At 48.4% G+C, this 17,681-nt stretch overlaps 1 protein-coding gene across 3 annotated transcripts in view; it reads right to left on the bottom strand.

Moving 5' to 3' along the window:
- The window catches only part of OGT (O-linked N-acetylglucosamine (GlcNAc) transferase), an 810,702-nt gene that overhangs the window by 98,499 nt on the left and 694,522 nt on the right, over window positions 1–17,681 (bottom strand). For all 3 annotated transcript variants that reach the window (XM_069612350.1, XM_069612349.1, XM_069612348.1), the window contains exon 19: window positions 17,007–17,159. In XM_069612350.1, the coding sequence (XP_069468451.1) occupies window positions 17,007–17,159 (153 nt within the window). The remainder of the gene's footprint in view (window positions 1–17,006; window positions 17,160–17,681) is intronic.

Consider the following 17,681-nt stretch of genomic DNA (forward strand, 5'->3'; position numbering starts at 1 on the left):
TGTTAGCTCCTGCATGCCGCGCATTAGGTCCTGGACCGCTTTCTCCATAGCGGTATCAGTGTTGATCGTTCGGCGTCTCAATCTGTCAAAGGTTTCCCCCCGGCTCACCCGAGTTCTTTTCTTGTGGCGTTCCAGGGAGGACTCCTTCTCCCGGCCGGACCGGGACTTGTATAAGTGCGCGCGAGTCGAGTCTGACTCCAGCGCAAGTGTTCAAAGTTCCAGGAAGTGGATCGAAGAAAGGTAAGAGTTACTGGAAACAGGGGAAAAAGGAAGAAGAATAAGGGAGTTGGCCAGGAACTTGGAAGGGTAACGCCGAGCAGCACACACAAGTCGAGACACTACCTAGAGATAGCGTTAAGACGTGCAGAGGCGTGGCACATTTATAGAACGTGCCGTGTCCGACGTACAGGCTAGTACGGAACACGGCACTGGGCACGGCCATGTTGGAAGTATCAAGGAGCACACTCTCCGCCTGGACCAGGAAGACCAGAAGGGGCTATGTCCATGGTTCATGACAGATTCTACTACATGGCACGGGGACACTACTTTTAAATCATGTCCAGCACCATTCCATCAATTTTACAGTATTCACGGATCAATCAATGGGACAGTTATACCTTTAATTTATGTTTTAATGCCTGGAAAGAAGAACTGTACAGATTTATATATACATTAATCAGAGAATCATTGCCAGAAAAAACACCTAAAACAATCATGGATTTCGAGCAAGGACAAATGAGAGCTTTTTCTAAAATATACCGGACACTCACATTCAGGGCTGTTTTTTTTCATTTCGGACAATCATTGTGGAAAAAAATTCAGAAACTAGGATTAAGGACAAAATACGTAGAGGACAGTGAATTCCAACACCAAATCAAGAAATTTATATGCATTAGCTTTTGTAAGAGGACATGGTAGTAAAATATTATGACACATTGATTTCATCAGAATACTATAATAATCATGAAGAGGAATTAAGCAATTTAATGGACTATATAGAGGGCACTTGGATTGGTCAACTGACACGACATAGCACAAGGAGAAAAGCGAAATAAACATATGGAATTGCCATAAATCTGTTAAAGAAAACTGGCCAAGAACCAATAACATACAAGAGGGTTGGCACAGTAAAATCAATAGAGAATTCAACACCAACAATCCCAACTTGTGGCACTTTATAAACAACCTCAAATCTGAACAAACTGCTCAAGAAATAAAACTGGCACAAACAATATAAATGGAAACCAACCTAAAAGCAAAAAAATACAGACTACGAAGAACAAATAACCAGCATTGTGAACAGTTGTGACACTATATAACCAATGCAATTCCTGGAAGCTATAGCATATAACTTTAAATGCTAATAAAAATTAAAAACAAACTCACCAAGAAACGCCACTTCTGGACACCGAATGGAGACACCAAATGCTGAAAACCGTGAAAAAAAAGCCCATCCAAATGAGGAGCAAACCATAATCCAAATCAAGAAACCATAAAAAAACAAAAAAACAAAAAAAACCCACAAAATCCAAGTCGGAACTCCTTAGTAAAGAAAATCGATGACTCCAAGTGAAAAAAAAAAGAATAAAATCCGTGCAAAAAAACGGCTTCAATCCAAGCGAAAACTCATCCTTGCAGAAAAAAAACCAATAGAAAGCAGTCAGTTGGAAAAAAACCCAAATCCATTAAAAAGTGGGAAAGCGTACACCAAGCATCTGGACTGGTAACGAAAGACTCAAAAAATGGAGACTACGTTAGTTTACGCAACGTAATAGGTCACACGTTGAGACAAATCAAAACATATATACATGACTTTCAAGTTCAAAAAGCACACCAAAAGCACCACCTAATGGTAAAAAAATAATACTTTGGTAATACGTTTGTTTGCATGTTGCAAGGCATTAAATATATTTATTTAGTTTAAAAAAATCAAATATATATATTTAAAAATAAAAAAAATGTTAAAATGTTAAATGACTACATATATAAAAAACGTTTTACATTAAATAAAATATGTTGAACAGTTGATAAACATGAAACATTAAAATATGTCAAATAAAATACATTTAATGCAAACAAAGTGTGCATGTCATTATTACATGTAAAAAAAATAAAAATAAAAAAAAAGACGAAAAAAAATCGATTATATTTCGACCCTTTGACCAATCGACCCTATTGATTTTCGAGACAATATAGTCGTACCTTTTGTATTCGATCCTTTTGCAATCGATACTTTAACTGGACACCATTTTGAGGACTTAATTTTTTTACCTGGAGAGAGTGACTTTTTCCTACTCATGTATTTTGATGTGCGTTTTACTTGTATTTTCTTTGGTTATGGAGTCTAAACCACTCCATAGGCATCTTTTCGTTTGTGTCACACAGGACCCTCAGTGTAGTGCCACAGCGAAGCCTTTTCAGGCTTTCCCAAGGTTTAAATACCTTCCTCTGCAATAAAACACTGTTTCCCAGAGTAAGTAAAGTAAAATTGAATATACTAGTCTTTTAATTTCCTAGACCCAGCACTCCCTATCTTACAATAGAGTGCTGGAGGGGTTACTTTGTATCCCCTGTGTCTTCATACCCATGTAGCAGTCAAATGTTACCCGTTCCTCTCAGAATGGCTGGTGGCAGTGGTTTTACAACGAACTACCATGATTTTTCCCAACTGCGAACTATTCGTAGCTCCGGTAACGTTAAATCGCGGGAGCCATGTTTTTCAAGATGGTGTCCGAGCCCCCTCTGTAAAAACAGGTCACAGTCTTTTTTTGCCATTTCTTTGTGGAAAGGTCCTTCTAGAGTTTGTCTCTGCGCGCCAAACTAGGTTTGGTCCTTTCGTTTCTATGCTTGTGGCGGGCTTCAGGACTGAAGACTGCCTCTGGCACCAGAGTGTCTGGGGTGGGCAGGAAGTAAGGGAGGTGCCCGAAACTCCCTGTGCTTAGTCTCCTAGGAGACCCAAATGCACTCTGGCGTGATTGGCTTGCTGACTGTCCGGCATGGACAGCCACCCTGCTGGGTGAGTGGCAGCTAGGCTGGAATGAAAGGGAGAAAACTGTTTAAAAGGTAAGTCTCTTGGACTGGAAAGCAGAGTCAACCACTGGAACAAAAGAACCGAAGACGAGTTGGAAGAGGACGTCTGCTGCAACTCCTGGACAGTTGGTTTGCCCGGTGAAGCCCTGCTGCAGGTCCGAATTGCCAAGTTCATCTCGACAGAGAAGCCCCTTCAAGAACGACTTCATTTGAGTTGGTGGGACCAATCAACTTGTAAGCCACCTGGATACCATTCTCTGCTAGGTTTAGGATTAACCAGGGGGAAGAACACCAGCTTGTGTGCTTGACTACAGCTACTCGAACTGTAGTGACTCCATTTTGTCAGCGTTTTTCAACGATCCCGTGCAGGAGTCCCCGACGTCGACCCTCTTGTCCCCACGACTGAGGCTCAGAGTGAGCTCTGCAGGAACTGTCAGGAACCAACATCTTCTGCTGCATCTTGTTCTTCATGAGGTACTGTGCCAACCCGATTGAGAGCACTTACGGTGCTCTTGGAACTTTCCCAACTTGCAGGCCTAATCAGCTAGTGACCCAGTATATGATTCTTTTCCGTATAAACAACTTCTGAGAACAATGGCAAAGACTTTACTGTTAACTTCAAGAACTGGTGTTTCCTATCCAAGACACTAATCTATTGACTTTGGCCTAGGCCTATTGAACTGAATGGAGTCCTCCAGTGAACTAAAACTATTTGCACTGCCTAAGAAAGTATTAGTTGTGATCTATTCTGCTAACTTGTGCCATTTTGCTCCCATTTCAGGGGAGCCTAATTTGTTCAGAAACGTATTGGATTGGTATTGAAGGAACAAGTTACTTAGCTGTAACTGTTGTTCTCCAGCATGGGTCTGGCATGGATTCACATGCTCATGAATATTCCCGGTCGTCAGGCTGGGAATCCTCGGTAAAGAAAAAATCAGTATCAGTTTCGTTTCTGATCTGTCTTTCTTAGTAGTAACCAATCACTGATCTCTGGGTCATACTGCCCCCAGCCAATGACTGCCCTCTACCTAAGCCCCTCCCCTGGCAGCCATCCTCGGATTTGGTAGCACGTAAGTGGCAGTATGACCAAGTGAAGAGCCGCAGAGGGGAAGGAGGGAGGGTTTGCATGTGAATCCATGCCAGGCCCATGCTGGAGAACAAGTTACAGGTAAGTAATTTGTTCCTTCTCCAGCATGGGGTCTGGCATGGATTCACATGCTCATGAATATAAGAATACATAGCAGTATACACATGCACAACCACGGGAGGTGGCAACAGGCTCAACATTAAGCAATACAACAACTCAACATTAAGCATCTCTTACCTCCTCACCAGGCTCACCTTAAGCGAACAGGTTGCGCAGCACTGCTTGGCCGACCCTGGACTCCTCCCTGGAGTCCCGATCGACGCAGTAGAATCTTGTGAAGGTGTGCGGCGACCTCCACGTAGCAGCCCTGCAGATGTCCAGCAGGGGCACACCAGACAGGAACGCAGTGGTAGCAGCGATCGCTCTGGTCGAATGGGCTCTCGGGCAGCGGTTGGTTTGCCTACCGGTGACAGTGCGTGATGCAGCCGGAGAGGCATGTGGAAATGGAAGCCTTCGAGAGAGCCTTCCCTTGATTCACAGGTCCAAAGTTCACAAACAGCTGTGATGTCTTCCGAAAACTCTTTGTGCAGTCCATGTAGAACTTAAGCGCTCTAGCTACGTCCAGCGAGTGCAGAGTCCTCTTGGCCTGCGACGAAGGCGACGGGAAGAAAACTGGCAACACCAAGGGCTCGTTGAGGTGGAAGTCCGACGGCAACTTGGGCATAAAGGAGGGGTGCGTCCTCAGCACCACCCTCGTGTGGTGAAAAGTCAAGTATGGAGGCTTGCAAGATAGGGCCTGGATCTCTCCCACTCGTTGTGCGGAGGTGATGGCCACGAGAAATGCTGTCTTCCACGAAAGGAACTTCAACGGCGCCGAATGCATTGGCTCGAATGGGCCCCCCATGAGCCTGGTCAGCACCACGTTGAGCTCCCAGGCCGGGGCAGGGGCCTTCACCGGCAGGAACGATCGGAATAGTCTCTTCATAAATTCCTTCACCAGGCGATGAGACCACAAGGACGCCCGTCCTGTAGTTCTGGTGTATCGGGAAATGGCAGCCAGATGTATCTTGATGGAGGCGTGAGCCAGTGCAGCTTTGGCCAGCTACAGTAGGTACGCCAATACTTGAGGGGACTTAATCCGCAGAGGGTTAATCTTCTGTGCGCCACAACAGACAGAAAACCTCTTCCACTTATGTCCATAGCACTTGAGAGTTAAGGACGCCCTGGCTTTTGCAAGAACCTCTCAGCAGTCAGCCGGGATATCATATCCTCCAAACTCTAGTGCTGCAGGAGCCAAGCCTGCAAGTTCAGCGACTCTGGGTCGTGATGAAGAATGGCGCCTCCTTCTCTGGAGAGAAGATCCACGTCCGTCGCCAGCTTGATAGGTGTCCAGAAGGCCCGGGAACCAGATCTGTCTCGGCCACGCTGGTGCGACGAGGATCATCCTGCACCTGGACCTCTTGAGCTGGTTGATGAGACGGAGCAGCAACGGCGGGAACGCGTACAGGAACAGGCGGTCCCAAGGGAACAAGAAAGCATCGCCCATGCTCCTCGGCTGTGTGAACCCGCTGGCGAACCTCTGGCACTTGGAGTTCATCGCCGTCACGAACAGGTCGATCTGGGGTTCGCCCCATCGTTGAAAGAGCCGATCCTCCTGGTCCTGGCGTAGTTCCCCACTCGTGGCACGAGCGCAGCTCCCTGCTGAGTGAGTCGGCGATGGTGTTTTTTATTCCTGCCAAGTGGAAGGGAACCAGAAACATCCCCTGGGCGACGGCCAAGTGCCACAGATCCTGGGCCTCCTTGGATAGGGCTGGGGATCTGGTGCCTCCCAGCTTCCGGATGTAGAACATCGTGGTGGTGTTGTCGGTGAAGATCCTCACCACTTTGTCCTTGAGGGACGGAAGGAACGATTTGAGCGCCCAGAACACGGTTCGTAGCTCCAGGATGTTGATGTGGAGAGACCTCTTCTCCGGGAGCCAGAGGCCTCTTGCGTGGAGAACTCCGGTGTGGGCCCCCCCCCCATCCCTCCAGAGAGGCGTCCATCGTCACCGTCTCCTGATACGCTGGGGTCTGAAAGGCCGTGCCTTGCGTGAGGTGCGTATGGGTACCCCACCATAGAATCGCCCGACGGAACTCCTCGTCGAGCGGGATCCTGTCTTCGAAGCTGCCGCCACTTGAATCCAGTGGGCGTCGAGGATCTCTTGTAGCGGACACATGCGAAGTCTGCAAAGGGGCACAAGGTAGATGCATGAGGACATCATCCCGAGGAGGGACTTGATGGACCTCACCCTGGCCACATCCGTGGCTAACGGGCACTGCACCTTGCCCAAAATGGCATTCGTCCTTTCTTCCGACGGAGATGCCAATCGCTCCACTGTATCGAGCTTCGCTCCCAGAAACAGTGCTACCTACGACGGAACCAGGTGGGATTTGGGGTAGTTGATGGCGAATCCCAGTTCTGAGAGCAGGCGGATGGTCCTCGCTGTGTGTTCGACGGCGAGTTCCCTTGACCTTGCATGGATTAGCCAGTCATCCAGGTAGGGGTAGACGTGGACCCCCTGCAGGCACAGCTGCGCCGCCACTGGAGCGAGGCACTTGGTGAACACCCTGGGTGCCGACTTTAATCCGAACGGCAGGGCTCTGAATTGGTAGTGTTGCCCCTGGACTACGAATCTGAGGAACTTTGTGTCCTTTTAGAATGGGGATGTGGATGTAAGCATCCTCCAGGTCCAACGACGATAGGAAGTCGCCCTCCTCCAGCTGTCCCAGCACGTGCTGGAGGATGACCACCCTTAATTTCTGTGCCTTGATGTACTTGTTTAACCGATGCAGGTCCACGATGGGGCGCCAACCGCCTGCCTTCTTTCTGACGAGGAAGTACCTTTAGTATACGCCGGAGCCCCAGAGCCTCTTGGGGACGAGCTCGATGGCACCCTTCTTGAGCATCGCCCTTACCTCCAACAGCAGTTGAGGGACGTGATTCTCCTTCCTGGCCACGGGAGGAATGCGAGGACACTTCTTTTGAAATTCTAGCGAGTGTCCACGGGCCAGGGTGTCCAGCACCCAACGGTCGGTGGAGACTGACTCCCACACGCTGACTAAATTCATCAGCCGGCCTCCCACCGGGTTGCTTCGGTGGGGGCCCCGACGCAATGGCCGGTTCAGTCCTGCTTGGAAGAGGCCTTGCCGCCTTGGCCTCCTTGACGACGGCGGCAAGACCCTCCTTGCTTGCCGCGGCCCCTGTAGGCCTCCTGGGACGAGGAGCGGGCCGCCTGGCGGTACGTAGAAGAGCCACCGCTGGATCCCTTGGAGACTCCCTGTCTGCCTCCGGAGCTCCGAAAGGGCCGCCGTTGCTGAAGGACTCCTAGGGCTCGGGCTGTCTCTGTGTCGGTCTTGATGGCCTGGAGGGACTCATCCACCGTCTTCCCAAACAGGTTAATGCCGTCGAACGGCATATCCAACACTCTGGTCTGGACATCCTGGCGAAAGTCCGTAGCCCTGAGCCATCCTCGTGGTCGAAGGCAAATACCGTTGCCCAGCTGACGGAATCCGTTATCGGCAATGTCCGTTGCCACCGTAATGGCGTGATCAGACGCCACCTCACCTTCCTTCAGAATCTGCAGGGCCTCTGCCCTCTTGTCATCTGGTAGGAAGTCTAGCAGGGGAGCTATCTTGAACGTAACGGGCCACAATCGCTAAGGCATTGGCCGCCTTAATCGTCGTCGCCGCCAACGAGATGACTCGTCGTCCCATGGAGTCCAACTTCTTGCCCTCGCTGTCCGGCGGGGAAGTTGAAGCCACCGCACCCGCTGCCTTCTTCTTGGCCGCTGCCGAGACGACCGAATCCGGCGTAGGCTGGGCCCTGAGGCACAAGGGGACGGCGTCGGGGACCCGGTACTACTTCTCGTACCTGTCCCTCTTGGCGGGTGTCGTGGAAGGGTTGTTCAGGACAGCCAGCCCTTCGTCCCAGATGTCATCGAGCAACGGTACCGCGAGGACCGTCTTTCTCTTGGCCTCCCGTCGTTGGTAAAGCAAGCCTTCCTTTTTCTGTTCCTCAGGGCAGAGTTGGAAGAGCTCTGATGCCCTGGCTATCATGGCGTGGAAAGAGCCAATTTCGTCGGGCGGAGAGACCCGAGGTGGCGGGGGGGGGGGGGGGGGGGGGGGGGTTAGGGGAATGGGGGATTTGGGTTGAGGACTGGGGGTCGGCGATGAAGGAATGTTCGTTGCATCATCGCCACCGTTGTTCGTCCCTGTCCCTGTATCCATCGCCGTATCATCCCGAAGTTCGGGTGAGGGGTCCACAGGCCTTGTGGGCACGAAGGGCGGTGAGGGGTGGACTCTCCCCCGCTTGTTCGGAGGGCTTCCCGACGGTCCAGGTTCTGGATCCTCCGTCGGGGTCCGTGGTAACCTCATCCTTATCTCGGTACATAAGGATTGGATCGCCAACAAAATGGCTTCCGAGCTATCCTGGGGCTCGGGCAATGGCTGCGACGGGCTGGATGGCTGCTCCACTGGGCCCTCGTCGTCGCCATCTTCGATCACATCCGCAGGATCCTTCCCCTGGGATAGAACCTTCTCGAACCTCTCGTTGAGGCCTTTCACGGTTTCCACCAGATCCTCCTCGGAGGCTGAATCCGAGTCCGTATTGGCCACCGCCCCCCCCCCCCTCTTTTTCCACCAGGGTCTTCACGGGGGTCTTAACGATGGGCTGGAAAGAGGATTCCCTCTGCAGTGGCAGGGAAACTGAGCCCCGAGGCCGCCTCCACTGGCGTAGTCTCTGCCGGCTCCCTTTGAGGTCGACCGGGGCCTCTCCAGAAGCTTACCCGGGTTCTCGGACTTCCTCTTCCCCAAACCAGAGCGCTGGCTCGCGGTTGATCATGCCGGGGAAGTCGCACCCTGCGAGCCAGACCTTTCGGCAACTCCCGGTGCCCGTGGACTCGAGGTGCTTGGCCTTCTGTTGGGCCCCCGTTGCCGAGGCGCCCTCACAGGACTTAGAAGACCGCTCAGACTTTTTCTTTGCCTTCTCACCTGCTGTGCCCTTCTCCAGCCAGGCGGCGAGGCGGGAACAACGATCTTGCTTGGTCCGTTCCGACAGGTTCTTGCAGAACGCACAGTCCCTTTCCACATGCGTCTTGTCCTCATGAAGGCAATAGAGACATCTCGAATGCTCGTCCTCCTTGAAAACATTTTGCAATCCGCATCCCGGGCATCTTCTGAACAGCTTGGATCTGGGAGTCGAGCTTCCCTTGTCCTGGGCCATGTCTGTTGAGGTAGGCCTTAGATCTTCTGGAACCTCCAAGAAGCGTTGCTCGATGAAAACTTCACCCATGAGGGGCGTAAAAGAATTCCGAAACGGGTCCCCGTTATCGGAAGTGGAAACGGTGGAGCTTGAGGCTCGATTAAACTGAAAAAATTAGAAAATCTGAAAAAGCGCAAAAATGCAGTAAAAGCTTGAGCGCTTAAGCACGAGGACTCCCAACACTTGAACGTGCGGTAAAAATCTGAGGATGGCTGCCAGGGGAGGGGCTTATGTATAGGGCAGTTATTGGCTTGGGGCAGTATGACCCAGAGATTAGTGATTGGTTACTACTAAGAAAGAGATCAGAAACGAAACTGATACTGATTTTTTCTTTACCAAGGATTCCCGGCCTGACGACGGGGAATATTCATGAGCATGTTAATCCATGCCAGACCCCATGCTGGAGAAAAAATAATTTTCATTTCTGAACTGTCTTTCTCCTAGCAACCAATCACTGAGCTCTGGGTCATACTGCCCCCAACCAATGACTGCCCTCTACCTAAGCCTCTCCTCATGCAGCCATCTTCAGATTTGGTAGCACGTAAAGTGGCAGTAGGACGAAGAGAAGAGCCGCAGAGGGGTATGCGGGAGGGTTCGCATGTGAATCCATGCCAAACCCCATACTGGAGAAGTGTGCGTGTATGATATTAAGTTGCCTCCTTCTAGTGAATGGTTTCTAAATGATTGTGTAATAAATTAGTTAAGTGTTTTACCAAGAAACCTTGAGTGTGTCTATTTGAACCACTGATTTTAAGACCTCTGTAACATCCGTGTACCACTCACATTCCCTCTTGAAATAAGCCTGGCTGCTCAGCTCGCTACCCCAAACTGTGTAGTACAGACTTATACCAAAGGTTGGTTTTTGCTTACACCTGTAGTCCTAATTGTATGTGGTGGTCCCAGAGAGTACTGCATGCAACACAGACCTTCAAGTTCTGAGAATTCTAAAACCTCTTCTTGGGGTAATGACCTGGAAAGTTTTTGTACTCAATACATTTTCTTTGAGAAGTCAACAAACTTTGAAAGTTTGTCCATGTAACCTTCAAACCTAACTGGTCCACAGGGATGAACCAGAGGGGTCTGGGGGGGCTCTCCTGCAGGTCAGGAGTCTTTGGGATGTCGAGATTTATCAGTCATAGCCTTAAGAGAGGGGCAGTGACCCTTCTGAATACTCCTCTCAACGTTTGGACGGGTCTTTAGATTTATTTGCTGCCGAAACAATGGCCACGAGACTCTAGCGTAGCTCCGGTGGATCGGGGAGTGTTTGACGTGCCTGGAGGCTTTATCTAGGTTTGCAGAGCCACTGAAACTCTTCGGGCTGACGCGCTCTTAGGAGGCACGTCAGCACTCTTGTGTTTAGTAGACGCCCTTATGGGTGGAATGCCCGGATGCATGCCGTGATGATGGTTGCAGAGAGGGTGGCCGATCATGAAGATCGATGGGCATCATCGAAACATTTGACATGCCCGTTGGCGTCTGTCAGGCAAGATTGCATATAGTAACCCTGTGGGAGACTACACCAGCCTTGTCCTCTTGGCAAAAGGGAACTCAACCTTCAGTATAGGCCTGTACTACACAAGTTCATAGTGTGACTGAGCAGCCAGGTTCATCTCAAGAGGGGTCAATGTGAGCTATAGTGTTGATAACACTTATATTCAAGGTTTCTTGATTAAATCATTATTAACTTAACAGTCAGTTTTAAAATAAGCCTTCTTTAAAAGGGAGCAATTGGCAACACTTAAAATACACTTCAAAATACACTTCAATAAAGTATCTAGATAACCTTTTCGGATGGCACACAGATTTCCCTACACCCTGAGGCGACTTCAATAGTTAGGACACTGGACATTTATACATCACTTTTCACACTTAAATGTTAATACTGAAGTTTGGCAAAAAGGAAATGGATAGGGAAGCAAACAATCTTTAACAAGTTTCTGAAACAGGTAAGCACTTTTGAACCCCCCAATGCAATGTAGATTAACCCTTTCCCACCTATAAAAGTAGGTTATATATGACTTTTTGGAGGGATAGTTAAAAGACAGTCAGAGGTGAGAAGAGTCTTCAGGGAGCCAGGCCAGCCAATGTAACTTGAGCCAAGTCCAGGGGAGCTGAGGCACTTCTTGAAGGTAATTAAAAGTCTTGCACAATGTTAGAGAGTTTTGTTGAACAAGAAATCACTGTTGGGCCACAAGCTGGGAGGCTTGTGAAGGGCAAAGCTGCAAGCAACTCTGCTAAGGGCAGCTACTGCAAGTCTCAACTGAGAGCAAGCAAGCTACACAACCAGAGATAAGTACCCCTTAGTTCACAGGACCTTTGGTCTGAAGAAATGGTTCCAGTTGGCTTCTGTTCCTGTTGTAGTTCCTGCAGATCCTGTTGTTCCTGGGCCTCAGTCATGGGGACAAGATTGAGGACGTTTGGGGACACCTGCACCACAATTGGAAGGTTGGCGGCAGCCATGGGCAAAGTTCAAATCAGCCGCACTTTGAGGTTTCAGTTTCTCGCAAATAGCACCACTGCGGTTCTTGGACACTGTGTGGGCTTTCCTTGCTTCTCGGATCCAGCACACTGAGGTGGCTCAGGCTTGGTCAGCCCTGCTTCGAGGGAGTCCGAAGGATGTTCCTGGAGCTCAGGTCCAGCTTAAAAATGATGCACTCGATTCTGGAGTTCCTGTCCCTTGGCATTCGGTTCTTGCAGCAGCAATGGAAGTACAGCCAGCTGAGAGTGGTTTCAGTCGAGTTAGTCTTTGGGTCGATTGGTTTCATCAACGCAATGGGAGAAGTCGTCCTTTGCAGAGCTTCTTTAGTCGAGACGAATTCAGAGCTTCAGCACTGCAACAGGGCTTTACTGGGCAAACCAACAGTCCAGGAGATGCAGCAAGCTTCTCTTCCAAGTTCTTCTTCGGATTCTTTTGTGCAGTGGTCGACTCGGCCTTCCTTGCAAAAGACCTCGCCTTTTATGCAAGTCTCTCCCATTCATTCGCAGGCTAGCTGTTACTCACAATAGGGTGGCTGTCTTCAAAAGGACAGCCAGCCGGCCAATCACCTTTGGGTGCATTCCTGTAACCAAGGAGACTAAGCACAGGGAGTTTCAGGCACCTCCCTCGCTTCCTGCCCTGCCAGACACACTGGAGCCAGAGGCAGGCTTCACCAGTGAACCCTGCCAACGACAAAACGAACAAAGGGACCAAACCGGGTTTGGTGCGCAGAGTAAATCTGAAGGACCTTTCCAACAAGAAATGGCAACAAAAAGACAACCGGACCATTTTGACAAAATGGGCACCCACATTATGCTAGATACATTTGTGTAAGCGCACGTTTGCCCAGGGGCATCTTGGTGCTGAGGCGGCAAAGAATGCTATCATAAGCAGTTAAAAGATCAAGGTTTTTAGTTTGCGGCGGAAAGCAAGGTGATCAATAGTATCACGCAAAGGAAAGGGTAAGTTGTTCCAAGCTTTAGCGGCGACAACCGAAAAGGCGCAGCCCCCTTACGAGCTAGCTTAAAGCGAGGTACAGCCGAAGAGTACGAGTGGGTTGGTAGGGAGTAAACTTGCATGGATTTGAACAAAATCCGCTGGGCGACGGGGAGCCAGTGTAGTTGTCTCAACAGGGGAGTCATATGGGCTCCAAAAGGCAGACGAATGATGGATCTAGCAGTGCATTCTGAAGCAGCTGCAGACGTCCAGTAAGATAGCCGGGTTGCGCCAAATAGTGAGTTACAATAATCCAGTACACTGAGAACTAGGGCTCCCACCACAGTGCCTGACTAGGTACAGGAATAAACAAAAGGACCTTCCGAAGAAACCAGAGTTTAAAATGGCTACATTTACAGACCGTGCTTACCTGCTCAATCATAGTCAGAGTAGCCGAGGATCACACTCCAAGGTTCCTAACTGATAGGACAGGTGTGGGGAGAGGACCCAAAGACGAAAGCCAAAAGTCAGATGTCCAGTACAGCTGAGGCGTATAGGTCCATACAACCAGGACCTCAGTTTTACTACCATTAAGCTTGAGCCAGTTCAGTGTCATCCATGTTCCAAGATCCTCCAGGCATTTAGCCTACTGGCTGTTTCAGATTTTGTCAGGTCCAAACGGACCAAAATCTGGGTATCGTCAGCATACGAGTAAAAACAAAACCCATGCGATTCGATAAGGTGCAAAAGATATCTTATGTAGATATTGAATAAGATAGGAGAGAGTGCTGAGCCCGGAGGGACTCCACAACAAAGAGGGGCAGACGAGGAGCAGAAAGGTGGAAGAGAAACTGATTGTGAGCGATCAGTAAGGAAAGCTCTAAACTATTCAAGGACCAGAAATACCAGCTTCCACAAGCTGAGAAATAAGAGAATGATCGACTGTGTCGAAAGCAGCCGACAGATCTAATAGCAGGACTGCTCCGACACCGCCCTGGTCAACCAGGCGTAGGTGGTCATCCATCACTGAATTAAGAACAGATTCAGTGCCTCTGCCAGGCCGGAAACCAGATGGAAATGAGTCAAGAAACTGGGAAGATTCCAGGAACGTATACAGCAAGGGGAGATACCAGTGCCTCTAGAACCTTCATTAAAAATGGAAGAAGTGAAATGGGGCGATAGTTGGCCATCACTTCAGGGTCCAAAGAAGGATTTTTGAGCAGAGGCATCACTAAAGCATGCTTGGCATGGGTGCTACACTGCAGCTGGGAACGCAGCCGACGGTACGAATACAATGGTAGGAAAATGTAAACCACTGCCACCAGCCATTAATTGTAGAAAGGGTAACATAAAAAGGTTACATGAGAAACTAGAGAAAGGGGATACTAAGTAACCCCTCCATCACTCTATGCAAGATGGTGTGTGTTGGGTCTACAAAGTTACAAAAGGTAAGTAAAGTCAATTTCATTTTACTGCTCTTGGAAACAGTAGTTTATCCAAGAGAAGGTATTTAACCCTTTGGCAAATCTAAAGGACTTCCCTGTGCCACTGCACTGAAGGTGCTGTGTGTCACAATGTAAAAAGATGATGCCTATGGAGTTTGTCAGACTCCAAAACCAAAAGAAACTGTTCAAATGAAAATGCATGAGAGGGTTAGAAAAAGGTCTCACTCTCTTCAGGATAAAGATTACAAGTCCTAAAGTCTAGCAAAAGAGCTGGGGGGCCCTAAGGTAGAAGGGAATTAGCACATCTACGAATTATCCCTAACCGCGTATGTTGCTTCCTCGACGTATCCGTCAAGGGATCTCGTTGGGTTGTACGCTTTACCTTTTGTGGTGTGGGTGTGCCCCTGTTGCCGGGATGTCATCTCTCCACAGCACCACCAGTGGCCTGCCTGTTGGGCCTGGGGACGGGCACTTGGGAACCTAATGGTTACGCAGGAAGGTCAATGGCCTCCACATCAGAGCCAAGGTTGCTGCTTGAATCCCCATTACTTCAGGCTCCCGCACTGATGGGGGAACCACTCTCGGCCTGCATGGCGTATGCCACCCACCGCTTCGTACGCCCATCTTTTAGCATCTTTGGACGAAAAAGTTGGCAAGAATTGCAGGATCGCTCATTGTGATCATGAGGCAGACAACTTGTTAAATATTCGGTGAGTGTCCTTAGCCAGGTATTTGCCTTTGCAGGATGGTCAAAACTTAAAAAGGAGTCCTCGCTATAGTTGAGGTAAAGGGCACCAGCAAGACCAGAAGGGAAAAGAGAAAGGAAATGCATTCTGTAAAGAATCAAACCCCGGGGCCACACTCACTACTGTATAGGCCTGGTTGGAAGGCTGAGGCCACGTGGTCTACAGCGTCGACCGAAGCACTAGGTGCCGAAATCAGCAGGAATCTTTGGCATAGGGTCCAGAAGTAGCCGTCGACGATGAAAGGTCGAAGACTAAACGACCAACGGTCGTGGATAATGAAGTTATAACTTTGCAATGTACAAGAGCTCTTGCATAGGGCGACCAGCTAGCTGGGTGGAAAAAAAAAAAACAATCTGAGGGACCTCAATGCGTGAGGGACTTTGGGTACACTACATGTCATGGATAGTGTTACAAGCACGCCCATGTCGAAGTCCCCCTTTCGATCCTCGAAAGACTAGATGCAATACTCTGCGATTACCACTAGATTGCTATATGCACAGCATGTGATTCTAAGCAGATTCACAAGCATCAGAACTATAGCATCCCTGAAACATTGTAGGTTATTACCAATAGTGTCTTCTTACTTTGAATTACCTGGAGTCATTCTAAAAATCTACTCGTGGTTTTATTCAACTTGAAGTGCATACTGCCATTGTTAATGTGTACCGCTAGGTGTGTGCTACCAACATTGTATGTGTATACTAAGAGTTGGAGTTTCTGTATTGCCCAGGGTATAGTTTTATGAAGTCCCTGGCGGACTTTAGAAACACTGTCCCAACAGAACAGCAAAAAGAAAACCTTTTCCTACACTCATTCAGGTGAATGTAAACACTAGTGATTGTTCATTACCTGTGCTTTCTCACTGGTAAGAGTTTATAGCCTTAAAAAAAACTATTTTTTATACATACTGCGTAACTTGTACTAAGAGTGCTGGTGTGTGCGCTTAACTGAACGCTTCACCACTTTTATGCCCTCCTATGCACTCTACCCAGATGGAATTTAGACAATGTTGTCCCCGATCACCAGAATAGGGCCACTTCTGAAATTCCATATGAACAGAAAGGCTGTGTCTCTCTTCCTGAGGGTTCTCCTTGCCTTAGCAGGTGATGAGTGCCTGCGGGATTCCACCCTCTGGTAGCAGCTGGGTCAACCTAGTTCTTTAGTGGCTCACCGGTCTCTTGGCATGGTTAATTCATCCAGCGATCCACATCATTCCATGGATGTGAATTAATCTGAGAAAAAGATTGGTAAGCCTCACACAGTGGTACACCTCACAACCTTTACCCTGACATTTATTAATACAAATGAAGGATCCATGAAGAATCAGTTTATTAGCTCAGAACTTTGTATGGCCACATTCGTCAAATTCCACATGGTGGTAAAAATGCACACAAAATAAACCCAAATTTGTTAAGCCATACATATCCAATAAAGCGCGCAATTGACCAATGTTCAAAGTACCTTCCCCTTTAAGCATAAAGGTACTAAATTACTAGTATGACACGTTATTGTACTTCGAAATGTTTACATTTCTTAGACACAATCATTTAAAAGAGAAAACATGACAACCCAGGTGAATGTTATTAGCTGTTTGGGGCCCACTTAGCAAGAACTTCAGACAGTGGTTTTATCTTTACACCACATGCTAAGAGTTCAAGCCATCAAATAAATGTCAGCTTTAGGACCATTATGATCCTCAGACCATCAGCAATGCAAGCAATCTTTACACAACACTCGAGCACTCATGCATGATACACCCACCTGGTCCTGTTATTTCCCTTGGCATTCTAGAACTTGTAGTTGTTTTTTCCCATTAAAATTCTGACTTATTGAGAATACCAAGAAGGAAAAACAGGACTGGATGGCTTTCACATGAAAGTGTAAAACTTGAGATACGAAAACCTCTGAAGCTGCCGCTCTCGGACAAAATGGCGTACTGAGCATCAGGCCACAGCAAAAGACTGATCAGGACACTACCAGAACTTACATTCGCCCACATCTGTAAAGTGGATGGATCAATCTTGTAGAGCTGGTTGAAGTTACAGTACACAACAGCATCTTCTGGAAGGCCGTACTGGGAGCGTGTGGTGACTATGATAGTGCGGGGAACCTCCTCACCGGTCGCAGCCTTATTGTTTATCTACACACACAAAAAATAACTTTGTTAGTAACAGATAGTAAAGAACTCTGCTCCCATTGAGATTCTTTTGGCTTCCCAGAACAATGCTTTAAGAACATTATCACAGTTAAGCCCACAAGTGAGGAAACTGGGACTTAGTGCAATGGACCCCTGATTTTTTTTAGGAAGGCATTTCATTAAAAAAAAAGTACATTTCTTTTAAAGTTGGTTCAAACAGACCTGGTCCCACACAAGACAATCTCAAATAGCTTCAGGGCCAATAATGAAACTACTTCCCATAATAAATCTGCAGCTCTGTGCTGCTTGTAGCATGCAGTGAATGGCCAGGGGGAGCCTCAGTGCTCAATTATGACAATTGCCAGTAGATCTGCATGGCACAATTTAGCAGTACAACTCCTATGGGATTGCCAACACAGGATAACCATGTGGGGATTTCTCAAGGAACAGGTCTATGTTCCCAAGTGTTAGGGTCTCTAAGGTAGAAGGAATTAGGACATTTCTGAGAATTCTCCCTGTTAGGCA

The sequence above is a fragment of the Ambystoma mexicanum genome, chromosome 5p, assembly GCF_040938575.1.
Source record: "Ambystoma mexicanum isolate Mex_15411 chromosome 5p, UKY_AmexF1_1, whole genome shotgun sequence".
Classification (NCBI taxonomy): domain Eukaryota; kingdom Metazoa; phylum Chordata; class Amphibia; order Caudata; family Ambystomatidae; genus Ambystoma; species Ambystoma mexicanum.